General features: G+C 44.3%; 1 protein-coding gene across 1 annotated transcript in view; it reads left to right on the top strand.

Annotated features, from left to right (window-relative positions):
- The window catches only part of LOC120833821 (transmembrane protein 163a), a 39,796-nt gene that overhangs the window by 17,504 nt on the left and 3,742 nt on the right, over nucleotides 1-18,550 (top strand). Inside the window, exons 3-7 of the mRNA XM_040201346.2 lie at nucleotides 10,974-11,017; nucleotides 12,155-12,246; nucleotides 12,884-12,980; nucleotides 16,667-16,778; nucleotides 18,313-18,454. Of these exons, the coding sequence (XP_040057280.1) occupies nucleotides 10,974-11,017; nucleotides 12,155-12,246; nucleotides 12,884-12,980; nucleotides 16,667-16,778; nucleotides 18,313-18,454 (487 nt within the window). The remainder of the gene's footprint in view (nucleotides 1-10,973; nucleotides 11,018-12,154; nucleotides 12,247-12,883; nucleotides 12,981-16,666; nucleotides 16,779-18,312; nucleotides 18,455-18,550) is intronic.

The raw sequence follows: 18,550 nt of genomic DNA, 5'->3' as shown, positions 1-18,550 counted from the left end.
GGATGATGCCGTCAGCATTAGAGACACCCATAGTTTCATTGTGGTCCAAATAAAAGGAAAAGTAAATTCTACCATCAAACTTACATATTTCAATCAGCAATAAAAGTGAATCCTAGAGTTGATAGCTACAGTAAGCCTTATGTACCAAATTTAGAAGACGGGAAAAAAGACCGTAGATGTTTGCCTAGAAAAAAGTGCAGGAGTAGTAGTGAGCTGTTGTACCAGCATCCATATCGTGGAGCTCAGGCTGACTACATGATGGTCAGCCAGCGTCAGCTGATGGGCCTGAAACTTCTCTTCCCTTGTATTCTCTATCCGTCCTATCAGGCCTAAACAAACCTTAAACAAATAACCCGTAAAAAGATAATATGCATCAGTTGTGGTTCTAGACTCTTTACGCTTGCAATATTTAGCTATCCATTATTTCTCTGGAGTTAGGCAGCTACTTTTTATGAATTGGTGGGTATTAAACCCATCTCAATAGGACTTTGAGGGAAAGTTTGCACATTTTCTAGCTGGAGTCCAGACTCTCACCAGTAAGTGAGTGGAGGTGAAGAAGCATTGATAAAGCAACATTAACCATATCAAGCAAAGTGGCAATAAATCCATCCCTTCTCTCTGCACAATGACTGCACACTTTATGTGCTGATTTCTGTTATCAGTATCATCAGCACCAACGAGAAGCGGTGAGCAAGTATTCAGGAGCACAATCTTCACTATTAGTTGTCATACATCCTGATTCCTGTTTGCTTCTGTGTTAAGTTAAGTTAGCATTTAGTGCATTACTTGAATAAACACAAAAACACACAAGAAGAGGCTTCAAACCAACTAGTTTTCAGTTATTTTCTTCCCCCTGGGGAGTTAAGGAAAATATTGCCGTACAGACCTACTTCATCTCTTGCATGTTTGAGATGCTGCTAATAGAAAGTCGCTGTGGTTCATGACTCGCACCTCATTCCTTTGCGCTTGTGAAGCGGCTCTGTCTGAACGCGGGTCGGCACGCGGCGTCTTTCTTCAAAACACCGCCAGTCGTCCGGGTGGAGATGAGACTGCTCGCTGTAAAGCCAGCCGAGCTCATTTCAGGCATTTCTTTGTGATGCAGTGATATTCCTCAGTGACTTTCCTCCTCCATCGAACGCCGCTGAGTCCAACCAACACGCCGCACCGCGTTTTTATCCGAGAAGCCTATCAGCGCCTTCTGTGCTCGTGTTAACGCGCTGAATGGTGATGAAGCAGCAGGCCCGTTGCCATGGCAGAACTGCTTGTCACAGCGCACATCCAGAAACTCCTCGCCCGCCTCGTTTGGATGGATGAAAACCAAACCAAAAAGACATAAACACAAGCCATGAGATGGATATCTGATTTGGAATGGCAAGAAAAAGGCCGGTGCTGAAACGCTGCTGTCTGTGACGGTTTACTGGCCATGAACAAGCTGAAAGAAAGACATATTCACCCCGTGAATAATCCTTTTACCTGTAAGTTTTCTTTAGGGTTTAACGTGTGAGCCGCAGTGTGACTCTTGCTATTCGATGTCGTATCACACCCTCCTCCTTCTTTCACAAATCGGGACACGAACAACGGTCTCCTGGTGCAAAGAGCCTTTGTTTGTTACCTGCCGGCATTACATCCCTGATAGCATATCTCCAACCAGGGTTAAATAAAGCAGAAAGCATTTCATCACAATCTTTTCTTTTCGCTACAACCTTGTGAAGGATCCACAGGGGATTTTTCCTCGACACGTTACAAAGATAAGCTGGTTGTTTTGAGTCTAGAAAACTCAATTAGGTGGAACAGCAGGAAGCTCCTGTGCGACGGATCACTGTGACGCTGATCTCTTCGACTAGCAGCTGACCTGTCTGACTAGCGGGTTTACGTGTGATGCACATAGTTGTGCTAATGAGACAGTAGCAAAGTGCAGAAGACAATAACAATATAATGATGCAGACACTTCTGAAAGGTTCTGAATATTATGTACAGGTGAAAATCAGTGATGTTAATCGATGGAGCGTAATTCTGATGCCTGGTTGCTCCCAATATGCCATTATATGTATTTTATATAATATGAGGCTTCTGTTTATAAAATACAAGCCATACATTTATTTACCAGAGCCCTCGTATAAGAACGTAGCAGTGTCAGAGTCTCTGTCTCACTGACAGTCTCCTATTGTTCTGTTCTGTCTTTAGATGCTACGTTGAGGGGAAAAACATGTGTTTTGACACACTGACTGGCCAAGACTTGGCCAGTCAGTGTGTCAATGGAAATTCTTAGTCGGGACACCGGTTGAATGTTCACAGTCAGCATCCCACCCACGTTATTGCTTTAGTTAGATATTACTGTCTTTTTTTAATAAATAATGGACGGATTTTCCACTCCGCTCTTTACCAAATGCTTCTAGGTTAAGTTGTAACTTCAACCTTCCATTGTATATGTGAGTGAATTGAATCTATCATTACTTGCTATCTTATTGTGTTGCTTGTTATTGCATGGCTACATCAGAGAGTAAAGACTCCAGAGAGGCGCACACAGAGTAAACACACATACATCTTTCATCTCATGCAGTTTTTTAACACAAACCATTACAATAATTGGTGTTTGACAGCTAAAATAATCTTCAAACCTTGCGCTGACCAGGCAGCTCACATTGTGTGTGTGTGTGTGTGTGTGTGTGTGTGTGTGTATGTGTGTGTGCATAACAGCATGTGTAGTATTGTGTTACCTACTTATGCGCTTGTCTCAGGCTCCTCTCCTTGTCTCCTTGTCTGTGCCCCTGTTTGATTATGCAGAGCTCATTATCTAATTGTGAGGGAAAGAAGCCTCCATGAACACAAACAAAACTCAGCTCACTCTCCTGCCTTTCTATTTTGCACACGTCGATGGGAAATACAGTCACGCTCACAACAATAGAGAAGTATACTAATGTTGGCAACTTTCCTTAACCATAATGAACCATTTCATTAACCTATACTTGAATCTGACTGATTTAGCGGTGGTAGATTGCCATGACCTGGTTAGTTGAAAAGTATCTTGCGAGCAGGAAAGGTGTGGGCACCCCTGCTCTAGGCCTTTTAACATGTAAAAGCTTGGTGGTTTGATCAATTTTGATCAACACCCAATGTGTTTCCATCACGGTATATGAATAGCAAACACTAGAATAATCCGATTATCTGAACCAGACGAAGAGGAGATTAAATCGGAGAGATATTGAAGACAACATTGATCCTATTTTGGAGCGGAACTATTACGAGACTGACCAGTCCACCCATGGGGACTGGTCACCACAGGGAGGAGCAGGCACCTCAGGTGAAACACCAGCCCAAGGGTGGCAGCTCAGATGTTCATGTCTCCGGACAGAGGAGGCTGAGCGAGAGACGGCCCCATGGCCAACGCGAGATTTTGGAATTATTCCCTTTTCAGAGCAGCTTTTAGGACAAATGACATACTGTCGTTATCTAAGCACAACGCCTGTACACAGCTGGCTCTGTCCGAAGGTAACGGAATTCTCGTTTGGAGGAAATAAAGTCCAGCTTCCAAATCGTCTTACCGGTGCAATGAGGGCACTACACTGGGTCTGAGAAGCCTGAACGGGAGGCGTGTGTTTAGCAATACATTGTCCTTTTCTATTCTTAGCAGTTATTCAAACACTAGTCTGAGACATTGTTTAGGTGTTAAGTAACATTCGGGGATGATTAAAGGTTTTTGTGTAAATGTAAGAGCAGTTAAAACAGACCGTTCAAATGTGCCCGGAAACAGTAAAGTAAAGGGGGAGAAAGGAACATGACAGGAGGGTTAACGAAGACATATTCATGCAGTTCTGCAGCGTAGAAGAAGAATGCCCTCCGGGCCGAGGAGGTATGCCAAGTTGACGGATAGTGGTACAAAGAGAGGCTGCTGAAGTGCACATAGGATCAATGAAGATAAAGGTTGAGAGAGAGAGAGAGACGGCGTGTGGGGGCTCACGTACTGTATGTCCCCCTGCAGGCCGGAATCCGCCTCAGCTCAATCCATTCGTCATGTCTGTGGACACTTGTGTGCTGTGGTCATGAGAGTGCTTGCTCGGTGTCCTCAGGTCTGTGTGGACATCACACAGTGCAGACCGTGGACCCGAGACCCAGGAGCCAATCACGCCGTTTGTTTGGCCCGTGTCAACGGCAGCAACGGTCTAGTTTGGGGTAATGGAGCGACATGGTTTCTACTAATTGTTGCTGGCTGTTATCCTGCCAGGAAGCGCTGGAAGTCTTGAAATGTATGAAAGGTTTGATATCGATTGAACAACTGGAGTTTGAAGTGTATAAGCGGATATAGCAGAGACTAATGTTTTGAAGGACGTGAAGCATTCATATATTTGATAGTGATCAGTACACCATATTCCTGTTGGAAGTTGGTTCTGGCTTGGTTTAGCCGTTCGGAAGGAACAGGTTGTTGAAAACACCTCAAATACACCACAGTCAACTGGGACAAATCCTCCGGTTACACCGTCCATGCGCCGTCCATCCGTCAGATTCTGAGAGAGACAAACATCTGCCCTCAGCACAACAGCGCTGGCTCTTGCATTGATGAAGCCAAGAACAAGAAAAGCAGCTGCAGCAGCGGCGGAGACCTCGGGAGGATGTTCTCTGTGCTGCTAATGAATTCCCTCATAATACTGCCATGTTGGTTTGGCACGAAATGTCCTTTTTAGCAAACTGCTTCATAAACGCCGGGACATTAACCAGAAACAAAACAAAGTGTCTTCGGCATAATCCGTTCATGCCTCTGCTGCGCTTTGCTGTATATTATTCACACCCCGTCTTCAGGCCCTTATCAGAGGTCTCAGAAGGTGTGGAGAAGTCCTTGTCCAGTCAATCGGGGAAATCCATGAGCATCTTCGGGACGTCTTTCTTAAGCCGTTTAAAACGTTTCCAGAATGAGGCTCTTTGAAAAGCTGCAGGTTCCCAGGAAGCATCGGCTCGGTCCGCCGTGTGCTCGCAGCAGCCCCGGTGGGTCCTCGGTGCCAAGTGGCTCGGAGGTGGCACCTCCCCATCAACCGCTCGGCTACCAATCAATTATGCCGGGTTACCTTGAGGGGAGAGGGCTGATGGAGCGGTGGAGTGACAGAGCCCGGCGAGGGACGGAGAGGGAGGGGTCGGGATAAAGGGGTGTGGGAGAGGAGAGTGGGAGAGGAGAGGGAAGGAAACAGGGGGAGACGGATTGAGCCGCTAAATGAAAGGGATGGAAATAGAAAGATGGGGAGGGAAAGGAAGGAGCAAAGAGAGGGAGGATGATTAAATGGCAAAACAGCAGTGTGATGAGGGAGGCAGACGGACGGTAGGATGAGAAAAGGGTGTCTTTTCAAACGCACACACACAGGGACAGAAGGAAGCAAGCGGCTCATCCACAGAAGTACAGTTTTAAAAGAAGAGAGGTCAAAAGGCGGGAAGGACGCAGGAGGGGGAGGAACGGAGGGAGAGGAAGCGGCCCAGCAGGGGGTTCCGCGGGGTGAACTCAGCCAGAGTGCCGAGCGGAGCTGAGAAGAACTGAGCAGGAGCTCTTGAATTATTAAAAGGTCATATTTTGCAGCAAACGGCCGCGGCCTTGTCAGACGTGTCTGCTGGGGGACAAGGACTGTGTGTGTGTTCCTGCGCCGCAGATATCAGGAGTGTGTACGTGTGCGCTTTCTGATTGGACACAACATAGTTTGTGCTTTTTGCATGAAAGTCTTATTTTGTGTATATTATATTATTGTAGCTTGTTGGTCTGTGTTGCTGTATGTGTGTGTACGTATACGCACACCCATTAGAGCCGATAATTAATGAGGAAGCAGCGTCCTGAGGGCCTTTGTTTTATGTCCCCGCCCCAGTCAAGGGCAACTAGCAATTTCATACACGCACAGAAAGACTAACATATGGGGGGCCATTTAGTGCTTAACTACCGGTACTGAGACACACTTAGGTTCGCTATTGAAATGCTCTCACGCACACTACTGAGACACTTACTCATACATACGTACTCTGTAAACCGATGCACGCACATATATAAACATTATACATAGTGAAACACTCAGACGCTCTTGCGCGCACTCGTGAGATGCATGTGTGTGTGACACAGCAGGATATATGTATGCACGTGTGTTTCTCATATGTGCGTGTACGTGTTTCAGATGAGTACGTATGATGTTTATATATGTGCGTGCATGGGTTTACAGAGTATGTATTTATGTGTAATTGTCTCAGTAATGTGCGCAAGAGTGTCTCAATAGTTAAGTCCTAAACGGCCCCTCATACTAACACACACACACACACACACACACACACACACACACACACATACTCACACATGCATGACGGCAGTCAAAAAAAACCAGTCACGGTGACTATGTCCACTTCTTATACGCAGTCAATGATTCCAACACAGACAAGCAGTAATCAAAGGGAATGTGTGTGTGTTTGTGTGTGTGTGTGTGTGTGTGTGTGTGGGCGTGAAAATCTGATTGCAACACAGAGTCTTTTGTAACAAAGCAGAGCCACACAAGTTGTGGTTTTTAACTCATGTGATCACATCTTTGAATGTGTTCGTTTGAATTCCTAAACATGGTTCTTGCCTTTTTATTTTAAATATTCCCTTTGAAAATAATATGAAGCAGTTGTTAACTTTGCATTCCTCTTTGAACGTCTCCTTTACCTTTGAACTCATGTGTAGAAATCTACTTGAAGTTTAATTGTTGTATTCGGCATCCTAACATCTGCACTCCTACTCCTTAACTAACCCTAATTGACTGATCTAATATCAGATATTTTAGCTAGATACAAGTTAAATAACATGTCTGTGAACAAGTTATTTGCAAGATATGTTAATTAACAACATTTCCATTAAGAAAATGTAAACCAACCGGAATGAAGCTCAATTCAAAATATGTCGTTGCAACATAAAAAATGTGCCATATATTTATTTTGTGATCCCATTCACATGTGTATGAACTATTTTGGTTTCATATTTAATATCCAAAATAAAAAAAATAGTTCTCCTTGATTCTGTTTGGTCCAACATAGCAGGCAAATTGGGTTTCTCCTGTGCAAGATGTCAAGTCCAGTAACCCCTGAGGGTCACAGCGTATCTCGGCCCTGAGGTGTATTTACATAAATATCTAGTTTGGTCTGGCTTTAATGATGCATAATTCCCCTCTCACTGAGCCTCCCACCTCCCGTCTTCCATCCTCTCGCCAGCCTTTCCTTAACCCGCCTGTGCTCAGCATCCCCGTGCTCAACATCGCACTGTGCACGTTTCAGCTCCACCATCACCCCTTAGCGCCGATATATAATTAACGGCTTCAACCACACTTTAAATCCCTCCCCCCATCTGGGGACCATTAGTTGTTTTTCCTCAACCACATTTAACGTGTCCATCTCGCTCTCTGTCCGTCTGTCCATCTGCCCCTCGGTCTGCCTCTGTTTTCATCCCTCGTGCCACAGTATTCCTTTGCTCTTCATGGTGTAATTTAATTCCACCTCCCTGGATTGAGCGCTTGCCCTTGAGGAACAACGAGGTCGTAATTGCATTTCGGTTTGGATGCAAATTATTCTTCCAACTCAATGTGGACTTTTTTTTTATACAGTCAACAGCGGGGGGGGGGGGGGGGGGGGGGACGTTCTGTGTGGACAAAGACATAAGCATGACCTCAGTTTGGCAGCGTGGCCGTTGGCAGATTTCCTCAGTGAGATTTAACACATTTATAGGTGACAGTTTTCTTTTCTTCTAAATTAGATTGAGAGCAGTTGGTCAAATCGTAGCTATACTTGCGAATAGGTTAGTTTAGGAGACTGAATGAGTGCAGTGGTTGGTTTATTCATTATTTTGGGTGTCCTGTGCATGCAGATTTGGCACGTTATTCATATGCTTTATGTCAAAAGTATATAGACGATACGTATATTACCTGTCTCCAGCAGAGGTAATAAATATAAAAAAGCGCTGCCACAGCTCACAGTCTGGCCTGGATTTAATGTCTGGTCAGATGCCGCCTCATCCGTCCTCTCACTCATCACCGGTGCCAAGTGAACACTGAGGACAGAGACGGAGCGGGAGCGAGCGAGTTAACTGTTGGCGCTGGCCCTGAATGTTACATGACTAACTGACGATTAGCGCTGCCAAGTCTCTGCCATGGATACGCAGGTATTGGCAGGACATCTGAGTAGACTATGGGGAGCGTTGAAGCAAATGGAGTCCAGTGCTAATTCCTAGAAGTGGGCGCGAAAGACGCGCTGGACGCGCTGTTTGACTGCCATAAACTGGTCTGATTAGGATCGGGATTAGTGTTTTCTCACACTAGATAAACATAATGCGGACACACACGCAGCACACTGTGGTTCCCATCCCATCGTCACCTTCCTCTTTGAATTCCCTCCTTCTCCTCCACCGCTGCATCCTCACCTCCCCCTCTCCGTCCACCTCTTGTTTCCACAGTCTTGTTATCAGTGGCCGTGCGCGCTCGCCTCCCTGAAGGATGCCTCGCCGAGCACAGAGTCTGTTCTCCCCGCCGCCGGGCGGTACCCACGCAGACCGATGTCGCATCGAAATGAGCTTTGAGAGCAGAGAAAAATGGAAAAATGAATGTTTGGCAGGAAAAAGAAAAAAATAGTATTTTTTCATTATCCAATGTGCGTGTTGGCTCAATGACTTCACGCATGAAAACATCCTGGATGTTTTTAAGTGGCTACCTGATAAAATCAAGGTGACGAAGCTGAAGGCTCCTAAATGTTTCCCTAATGAATTTCTAGAGAGATGACACAGACACAGAGAGAGGACATCTGTTCTTTTGGGAACTGAACGAGCATTGAGCATTGCAGTGTTTGTGCGCGTGTGTGTGTGTGTGTGCAGACTGCTTCCTCAATGAAAGTGTTGATTAAAATTCCGGCTGACTAACTGCATCACTTTCACAGTCATATAAACGAGATATTGCACAATAGAAAACACTGTCAGACTCAGTCGGACTCACAAAGTAACTAGTAGTGTATTAATGCATTCTTCCCTCTGTGCCCTTCTGGAGGAAATACTAAGTCTCTTTATCAAGCCAGCTGGAGAAATGAGGAGCCCAAATGGTGCATTTTGTGGCTTAAAGAGATTCATTGTTTTTTGGATATATTCTTTCTGGACATGCAGCGTCATGCAGAGTTATTGCCTTCACTCATGAATAATAAAATGTTATTAGAAAAGGCCAATACATTGTTTTTCACTACCGCCGAGCACGCTGGTCAGTTTGGAACTCACCGAGATTCTGTCTGTAAAGGGAATAAATGCCACATGGGTGTATTTATTAGGCATGCCTCGGAGCTCCATGTGTTCTTGAGGTGAGCATTATACTGGATGAAAACCGCAAATCCAGACCAAACCCTTTCTACGGGTCAGCGCTTCCCAGGCAGCGGGCTTCAGCTCTCAACTCAGAGGCTGTCTGGAATGTAACGGTCACACACACACACACACACACACACACACACACACACACACACACACACACACACACACACACACACACACAGAAGCTTTTAGATCAAAGAGACTATCATCAGGGGCACGAAGACGAACCTTTCACTGGTTTTAGTTTAGGTTCAAGGAAGAAAGAGAGAAAAGAGACACAATTACACATTAGTTCACTTTTCTATTGCACATACGGCTTTAAAAGCAAAGTGAGACTCTTTTGTTCAACATGTCCCTGAGCAAGAGGGACTTTTTTGGTATTTAGAGTACTAACATGTTTTAACTTGGCTTTAAAGAACGTCAGCATCCACAAATAGCTCCACACACACACACACACACACACACACACACACACACACACACACACACACACACACACACATATCTTATTTTGAATCATAAAGAGCCATTTTAAAAATGAGACACATTTAAATGATGAAGTGATCTCAAGCTGTCGGTTTAGCTCAGTACCTCAGTACTCCTCAGGGGTCGGGCGGGCTGGTGGTCCCCCCCCACCCCCCCTCACCCCTCTCCCTCTGTGAGAAAGGGAGGGCGACTCCGGGTGACAATCTCCAAAACAGAGCGACACAGAGGGAAGGCATATGTCCTTGTGTTTGGGGCAGTCATGTGTCAGCACCCAGCCTGAGGACCATCTGCCTCGTATCAGGGGTCATCTGGAACTTCTCATATCTCCGCTTCTCGTCTTCGCTCCTCTCCTGCGCGTCTCTTTTAACGTAGCTCTTTTTGTCACATTAGCGATACTGTAAGAATCCAACAAAGTGAAACGTTACTAGCTTTTTTCTAAATATTTATTAATGGCCGGCACTTCCATTTTTGCAAGGCTCTGCAGGCTCCAGGGAAAATGAATAAAAGAAAAAGGCCACGACTCCAGAGCATCTGAGATGAGGAGGTAGGGTAAGGAAGGAGGAGCTATGTGTCAAAGGAAAAAGAGAGGGGATGCGACAAAGACAGAGAAGGGAGAGGCGAGTAGGAGAGACAGAAGATGAAAGCTCTGTAGCTCAAACCAAGTCCCAACTTGGCCTGAAATCTCCTGTTACCATGGTGATTTAATGTGCTGTCCCCCAGAGACTCCGTCCTGGAAACACAGGGGTATCGGGGGGGGGGGGGGGGGGGGGGCAGAGGAGTAACACACAAGGACAGGCGGGAGGGAAAAAAAAAAATGAAGGGGCACAGGTGGGCTAAACAAGACCAATACGACCTGTGCCACTCAGGAGAGCGTTGTGCCGCTGGAAGGAGTTTTTCCCCTCAGCTCTGGGGAGGGATTTACAGTCTTTAGGCTAATGGTCTGGATTCTCCGCCCCTTGCTTTCAAGAAAACAAGGACAACATGTTAATAATATGTTCATGTTGTTATTATGTGCATTTTATTCGCCCTAACCCTAACGCCTAAACATGAATATGGGTTATTATTGCAGCATTAGCGTTCTGTAGTATATTAGTAGCCAACTCGCTGCTGATATGAAGGCAAATCAATTGGTAATAATTGCTCCCATTCTCTCTCTCCACAGCTGTATCGTTCATGAGGCACAGCTCGTCGTCCTTTGGATTTGGCGTGAGTTCCACCTCCCTTCTCCTCCTTCAATGGATCAATTAGCCATACATTTTGTGTCTGTGGTTTATTGATGAATCCCATTTCCAAAGTGTCATTGCTTCCTTTGTTTCCAAGGTAACAGGGCAGAGAAGCTCAGGTTGGATGTCAAAAGGCCTTTTGTGATTGCTAAGAAAAATATTAATCTTAATGACGGTGAAGTGAAAATGGAATCCTTCACACCCGAGGCCACTGAGGAGAAATGTGATTAGCGTGATCTGATCTGAATATTATTAACCATACTCTACAGTGCTATCTGTTCATTTAAGATTGGATTTTAATCACCAAGGTCTTGGATAATTATGACCATTTTAATAAAATAGAAAGCAAGTTAATATAAACCAACGCAAAGGGGCTGGAGAACAGCAGCTTCCGCTCCTATGATGATGAAGGCTTTACATGGTATATTGTGTGGGTAAAGAATGTAATACTAATAATAATAGAAATATGTATAACTTGGGCCATAGCGTTGGATGAATTTCTAATGCAGCATGAAGTCACAAAGACAATGTTCAACGCTTCAACACTCACAGTGGCAATAAAACTCTTCCAGTCATGTGGAACAGTTGCAGAATGTTTCACACCAATAAAACCTGCCAATATTTATTTTTACTTAATTTGTTCAAGTTACATTTCAGCAAACACCCCAGAATGATTGAATGTAAAACAGTAAAGGTATAAAAAATACAATACTAATTTGTTGTTCAATGTTCAACATATATTTCAATGTACATATATTTCATGATATATTCCATATTACAAAAACAATTATTGACATTTTTACGATGTAATATTATACATTTTTTTCTTTTCTTTTCTTTTGAACTCGTGGCGCTCCACGTGGGGCGACGCCCCATTTTTCCTCTATTGGCCACTTGCTACTGGTCACAACCCATTTGATACCTGTGAGCCTGGTGGTGCATCCAGTGTTTGGAAGCATATCAGCAGCGCCATGTACCACTATCATAGTATTATGAGTATACTACGTGTTTTGTCTTTACAAAGCTGGAGACATTGGGACAAGTTAGATTGGACCACTGCAGAAACACTCAACCCCTTTACTGTCTTCCTGTGTTGCTCTTTTTTTTGTTCCTGCTTTAGTTTGATGCAACGCTGGACGTCCTGTCGTCTTTCATTGTCCTCTGGCGCTACAGCAATGCAGCAGCTGTGCACTCTGCTCACAGAGAGTATATGTGAGTTCAAATAGTGTTAGAAAAATGTGTTGTGGTGTGATGCAATTTGCGTTTCTCTTTCTCCACTTGCTGAAACGCGAGAGAGCTTCTGAATTGATATATTCGTCTTTCCATTTGTTTGAATTTTGTCTGCAAATACCCACTGGTTCATTTTTTGCAAAGATGTTAATTCAGCAGCTGAATGTATTTCATGTGAGGGATGGTATTTATTTTGGGGACTGTGGGATATTTCAGACCGGGTGATGCTACATGAGCTCGTGCTTCTAGAGGAAGGCACCGCGTTAAACTAAACTCAGAAACATCAATAGAGAAATCAATGAAAAGAATTTCGGGGTGAGACAGAATGATATTTTTAGTTTAAAGTGTGTCCTACTGAAAGAACAGACAAGGACATTTGCAATTAGTCAGGTTGAGATGGATTGAGACTAAAAACACATACACTGTACATATGTCTAAATATGTTTGACTTGTTCTTCTAATATGTCACAGTTGGTGAATCTTTTCTTAGTTTGCCGGACTTAAGGCCACTGGCAGTATCACTTATAAGCGTGTCCATCCATGTCGGTGTTCCGTGTGACTGATCTTCATCCAGCTGAAGCTCCTAAGACGCTGCTCTCTGTGTGTCTCCTGTGTGCAGGGCATGTGTAGTCCTCGGGGTTGTGTTCATTCTCTCCTCCATGTGCATCGTTGGAAAGGCCATCCATGATCTGGCGACCAGGGTGCCCCCAGAAGTGGTAAGATCACACACACACACACACACAACATATGCAGATACTCTATGGTGTCCAGGTTATGGATCGAGCTTCAAAGAAAGTTGAATCCTATACTTTGCATAAGAGACCCCTTTGTTCAAACTCCACGCTGGACGTTTGGAACACAGGCTTCCTGCTATGAGTCTTAGGTGTCAAGCCTCAACTAAAGACATAAAATGAAAAAAGAAGTGAAAAAAAAATCTTTTCAAGCTTTGTAACGCTCCTCATTTGACGGTTGTTAGAGGCTGTGACGTGCCCCTTGTGACAAGCACACTGAATTTCATGTATAACATCAGTAGAAATGCCCCTTTAAAGATTTCTATTTATTTATTTGAACTGAATATCATCTCATATCATATCAAATAATGGCAATGATTAATGTTTTATCCAATGCAATCAAATGCTGTACGACAGACGTCCTACCGCATTGGATTGCAGGGGACAATGTTTTTTTTTTGCATTTTGCAGTTCTGATCAGGGCTGTTGAGTTGAAGGTTAAAACCTGCCTGCAGCGTCACTATGAATCTCACAGGGTTTTGTGAAAAAAGCCTCCCGGCTCTCTCCCCCAACAACATAAACAACCTGCTTATGAGAAAAGTGACAAACAACAGCGCACATAAAAAAAACGTGGCATGAGTAATGAAAATCTTCAATAGCCTTGAGTTCCATACACACACACACACACACACACACACACACACGCGCTCCCTGTTGTGAGCGAGGTATCTTTTTATAGCCCTCTGGTGTAGCTCCTCTGACGTCAGACATTTCTCCTCCTTCCACCTGACTGTTTTTCCTTTTCTTACAACACACACACACACACACACACACACACACACACTTTATTTTTAATGTCAACACTTCACTGCCCTCCCCCTCCTCTCCCTCTCCCTCTCTCTCTCTCTCCCTCTGGAGGTGTTAAGACTATGAATAAGATCCCTCAAAATCGTCTTTCTGTTGCCGGAGCACGCCCCCCCCTCCCCCCCCTCTTCCGTTGCCGTGGTGTTTGGGCAGCGCCCCCCCCTCCCCTTCATTGCGTCTCGTCTGGGCTTCTTGTTTTGGTCTGTAAATGATTTAACCTTCGCCATCTGTCCTTAGCGAGATTTATGCCCTCAAAAAAAAGTTGCGATCCCTCTTTAAGATTCCAAGCTTCCTAGTTTCAAAGCTCTAAAAGGCCCTTCCTGTTTTTTGGGAATTGGGCCGAGCAGCATATATCAAAATACCTTCATAATTAACTTGCACAGTTGAATTTTACAGCAGCCTTGAGCTGAGGGGACATCTGAGACTTGGGGGGACTCTTATCCTTCTTTTACGGAATCACGCTGGCGTTTTCTTGTAAACACATGAACACTCGTTGTCTGCTCGAGGCCAAACAAAAGCACTAGAAGCAATCCGTGTCTTCTCTGCTGTCCGTTTCTTGTTGGTCACTACCAACTGCTGATCGATGCAAGTTATGGGCATTGGAATGTTGGATGCCCGCTAGTGTGTATGCCGTGCGTCCTACAAACAAAGCGTGTACCTGCTCAAGTTTTCAGATTGAGCGTACAGATGGAATCGCGATGACCTGCTGTCTACTGCACATCCTCCCTCCTCTTGTCCCTCCATGTCTATGTGGTCGTAAAGCTTGGCACCTCAATGGGATGCAAATTTTAAATACATTTTTGCCCTATTTAGACTGTGTATTAGGTAGCAACAATCACCTGCACAGTGAATTTCCCAAATATTGAATGCTTGGTAGCAAATAACTGTATATTAAACAAAGTAGGAAACAACCACAATAATGAGAACAAAAGATAAAGTCAGAGTCTTGGTATTCTTGTGGATGTACTGAGACTTAAAGGAAGGATAACTGAGGTCCGATGGGAGAACACAAACACATCCGTTCTAGACAAACACACTGTGTGTCCTCTGCAATATTTGAAGTGCTCGTTTGATGGTGGAAAGAAATGAGTCATTGAGGCTCCTTTCAATGAAAGTCCGAGGGACTGAAGCCTGCGGGGAGGCAGGTCGAGAGCAGCGGCTTCCCCGTGGCAGCGTCCGTTTGATGCTCCGCTGCCATTGTGTTGAGGGAAACTCTGGGTTTGAAGTCTCGGAGGAGCTTCCTGACACTAGCAAGAGCCTATTACCACTGTCTCTTTGACATCCTCTTTCTATCTGCACCATCCCGCTCCATTTTGTATCGGTGATACGTCCTCGCTCTCTCGTTGTATCCATCTCTGACTTACTATTTGGGCAACAGCCCAGTGCATTGAAGCCTCAATCGAACAGTCAGAGGTAATACATCACACCAGCAGGGCTCTGATAGTACAACGTGACCGACAGCACCGGATAGTGATTACCAAAAAGGATCGGAATTTAGAAGAGTGGAAATCCATCCTCTGGTTTCTCCCTCTGGGAGTTTAAAATAGAAAGGCTGAAAGATTACACCAGAACTGCAGTGCAAAAGGTATAAAAGGTTCATCAACTTGATGCCTGCGGCTGGAAAGTTGCATTGAGCGGACAGATTAAAAATAAGGACTCCGGATTCCCGTCACGTCCGGGGTTGCTGCTCTCATGGCGAGCCGTCCGTGTGCAATGTCTGATTCCACACAGAGAGCTGAGACCGGCTCCCCGTGGACGCAGAGAGGGAAACACACACTGATGCAACAGATACATGCATGCATGCACACACAGCGCACACGCACTCGTTTCTCTGATCATGATCTCAATAGATTACCATAATCTGAATAAAAAATCGCCTGTAAAGTAGAGAACATAAGCAGCACCCAGCCTGGGAAGGAAGTGGATGTGTGTAAAGTTAATTTAAAAATCGAAATCTAATCTAGTTCCTTTTTACTAGGACTTTATCAGGATGTCATATAAAAAAGTGTTTAAGGATTTACAAGTTAATAGCTGACCGGCAATCCGGAGCTCAAACTAAGACCAAAAGTGCATGTCGCTTAACAAGATGATACAGCATCTGTGAACAAACAGAACTCAACACTGCAACTTGTGCTTGTTTTCCTTAATAAGGAACTTTTCCCAATAGCTTTTTGATGAGATCAAATAAGACTGAGATACTTTGAAACAATTTACATGCAGAACAAGTTTTGCTACATGATTTTAATAGTTAAATTCAAAGATATGTACTTCACGTTATACATTATAGGAAAATCCCTTAACTATAACTATACTATATATCTATACGTATATTGTCCACCATCCAAATGCTGAGTGAGAAATGTATGGACGAATTAATGCATTCCAATTCCCCAAAAAGCAGGTTTAAGCAAGTGTACATAGCACGCACTTTCTCTTCTCATTCCCACAATGCAATGTGTCATAGTTTGATGAATGAGACCAGCCTCAATGTCCAGGCATTTGAACGTAGAAGGAGGAAAAGCACGTGTGTTACTAATAATGTGGCATCTGGTGAGCCATGACGGTGGGACAAGGAGCCGGAAACGGATGGATGCGTTGGGTAAAGAGAACAGAGCAGTGACAACGTTACTGGTGGCGTTGAATCGTCTGTTCATCTGTTACTGACGGTCGAGCTGAGGCCGGTCGGGTGGCTCATCCTGTCTGAGCGATAACGTTGGCGCTGCTCAGTGTTTGCCTTCCTGACCCCGGCCTGTCTCGTTATGACCACAACCTGTTGAACACGCGTCCTCCTCCCTGTCTTCCCGCAGGACGACTTCCTCTACAGCGTTGCCATAGTGAGCGGACTCACGTGTGCCGTGCTGGCGGTGGCCAAGTTCATGCTGGGGAGGGTGCTGACCAGCCGGGCGCTCATCACTGACGGTATACACACACAAACACACACAAACAGCTGAACAATTAAAATGAAATGTGCACCAGCCCAAGAGGTGTTAACGAAGCTAGGAATATGAACTTTTAGTTCATTCAGAAAATAGGTGTCCCTAACCTGCTTTAGTGAAAATGTGTTGTTTTTTTACAATGAATACAGGCGTAAAAGCAATTGAGAAGAGATTGAAAATGTTTGTTGGTAAGTTTTGCTTCGCTAGAACAGGCAGAATGATAATGTGAAAGTACTGCTGAGGGTAAAACAACTTGTAATGCAGCTAGTGGCTCCTGCCTGAGCTTTATTATTCTAGACGTTGCTAATTTTATACTGTTGGATGGTTAAATGAACTCGATTGCAATACTTCACTATGGTTTTGTCATTATAGTCCTTCTGACTTAATCTCCAATAAATACACGACCATAACTGTCAGATAGGTTTGCAGGAAAATGTTCTAACCGTCTCTTACCATGAAGCAATCGTAAAAGACTGGTAAATGTCAGTGTGATCCAACCCCAAAGACTGCCAAAGATTAAAACCAAAGCCACGGAACAAAGTCTGTGTGTGTGTGTGTGTGTGTGAAAGAGCTAGTGGGTACTGACCCTCTCTGGCTGCTCACAGACACACACACACATGTGAACAAAGCTCAGCACACACACACACACAAAACACGCGCCACACACTGCTGTCCCAGGTCTCCAAACGTGCAGGGCATCAATCCAATAAACCTGAGCTTGCTGTTCTCTGAGACTGGAATTATTTCCCACAAGACGACACGCTTAGTGCGGGCAAGAGAATAACCCACCGCGCCAGCTTCCACGCGAGGACAAATGGGATTATCAGAAGAAAAAAGCTGCTATGACTCCAATACAGTTGGTTTAGTCAACAATTAAGTTGCATTTGTATCCATTTTCATTTGAGAAGAAGAACTCCACAGGATCGGTGTACTCAGGGATGTGTGGGGATAGAACCCTCCATAAACCATGAAATTGTCGTCTCAACGGTTTTAACAGTTGACATACCATGCGTTAATTGGTGAGGTTTAAAGCTCATTACTGTCAAACGCTGTTACAGACCAAACCTTTATGCCATAAGCTGGTCTGTTGTTCCACATTAGCTCCAGCCTACACACGAGAGTCACATCAGTATTCACATCTGACTCACAACGTAAATAAATGTAAACCAAAATGTTTAAATAGTGACAAAAGACCTCCGTACCACTTTTGGTAATATCTGTGTAAGTCCTTCGATGGGACCTAATGATGCATTCCTAAAGGCGCAATTCACTCTAAAATAAAAAAATGCACAAAGGGACTATTTTAGTTGAAATCACACAAATCTATCACAACAAGAACAATCTCACACCAAAACATTTAATCGACAGCATTAAAATGGATTATGTTTATTTTAATGCTTATGTTTAGGAGAGCTCTGTCTCTTTAGGTTTCTTTAAGGCAACTGAGGCTCCTGCAACGCTCATGCACACAATACATGAACAAATCTCACATTTGCTGCATCTTTTGTGTTTTTCAGGGTTCAACTCTCTGGTCGGTTCCATCATGGGATTTTCCATTCTGATCAGCGCCGAAGTCTTCAAGCACCATACTGACGTCTGGTACCTGGATGGCACCATGGGCGTTCTCATTGGACTCATCATTCTGGCCTATGGCATCAAGTACGATAAAATACCACCCGTCTACACTTTTTTGACATATTGATTTGAAATTTTTTCCAAAAAAGAAAACATTTTCATTCAGAGGAGTCTTCTGAT

This window comes from Gasterosteus aculeatus, chromosome 16 (genome assembly GCF_964276395.1).
Source record: "Gasterosteus aculeatus chromosome 16, fGasAcu3.hap1.1, whole genome shotgun sequence".
Lineage (NCBI taxonomy): Eukaryota > Metazoa > Chordata > Actinopteri > Perciformes > Gasterosteidae > Gasterosteus > Gasterosteus aculeatus.
The sequence above is the reverse complement of the archived record's forward strand: the minus strand, read 5'-3'. Positions and strand labels throughout refer to the sequence as shown.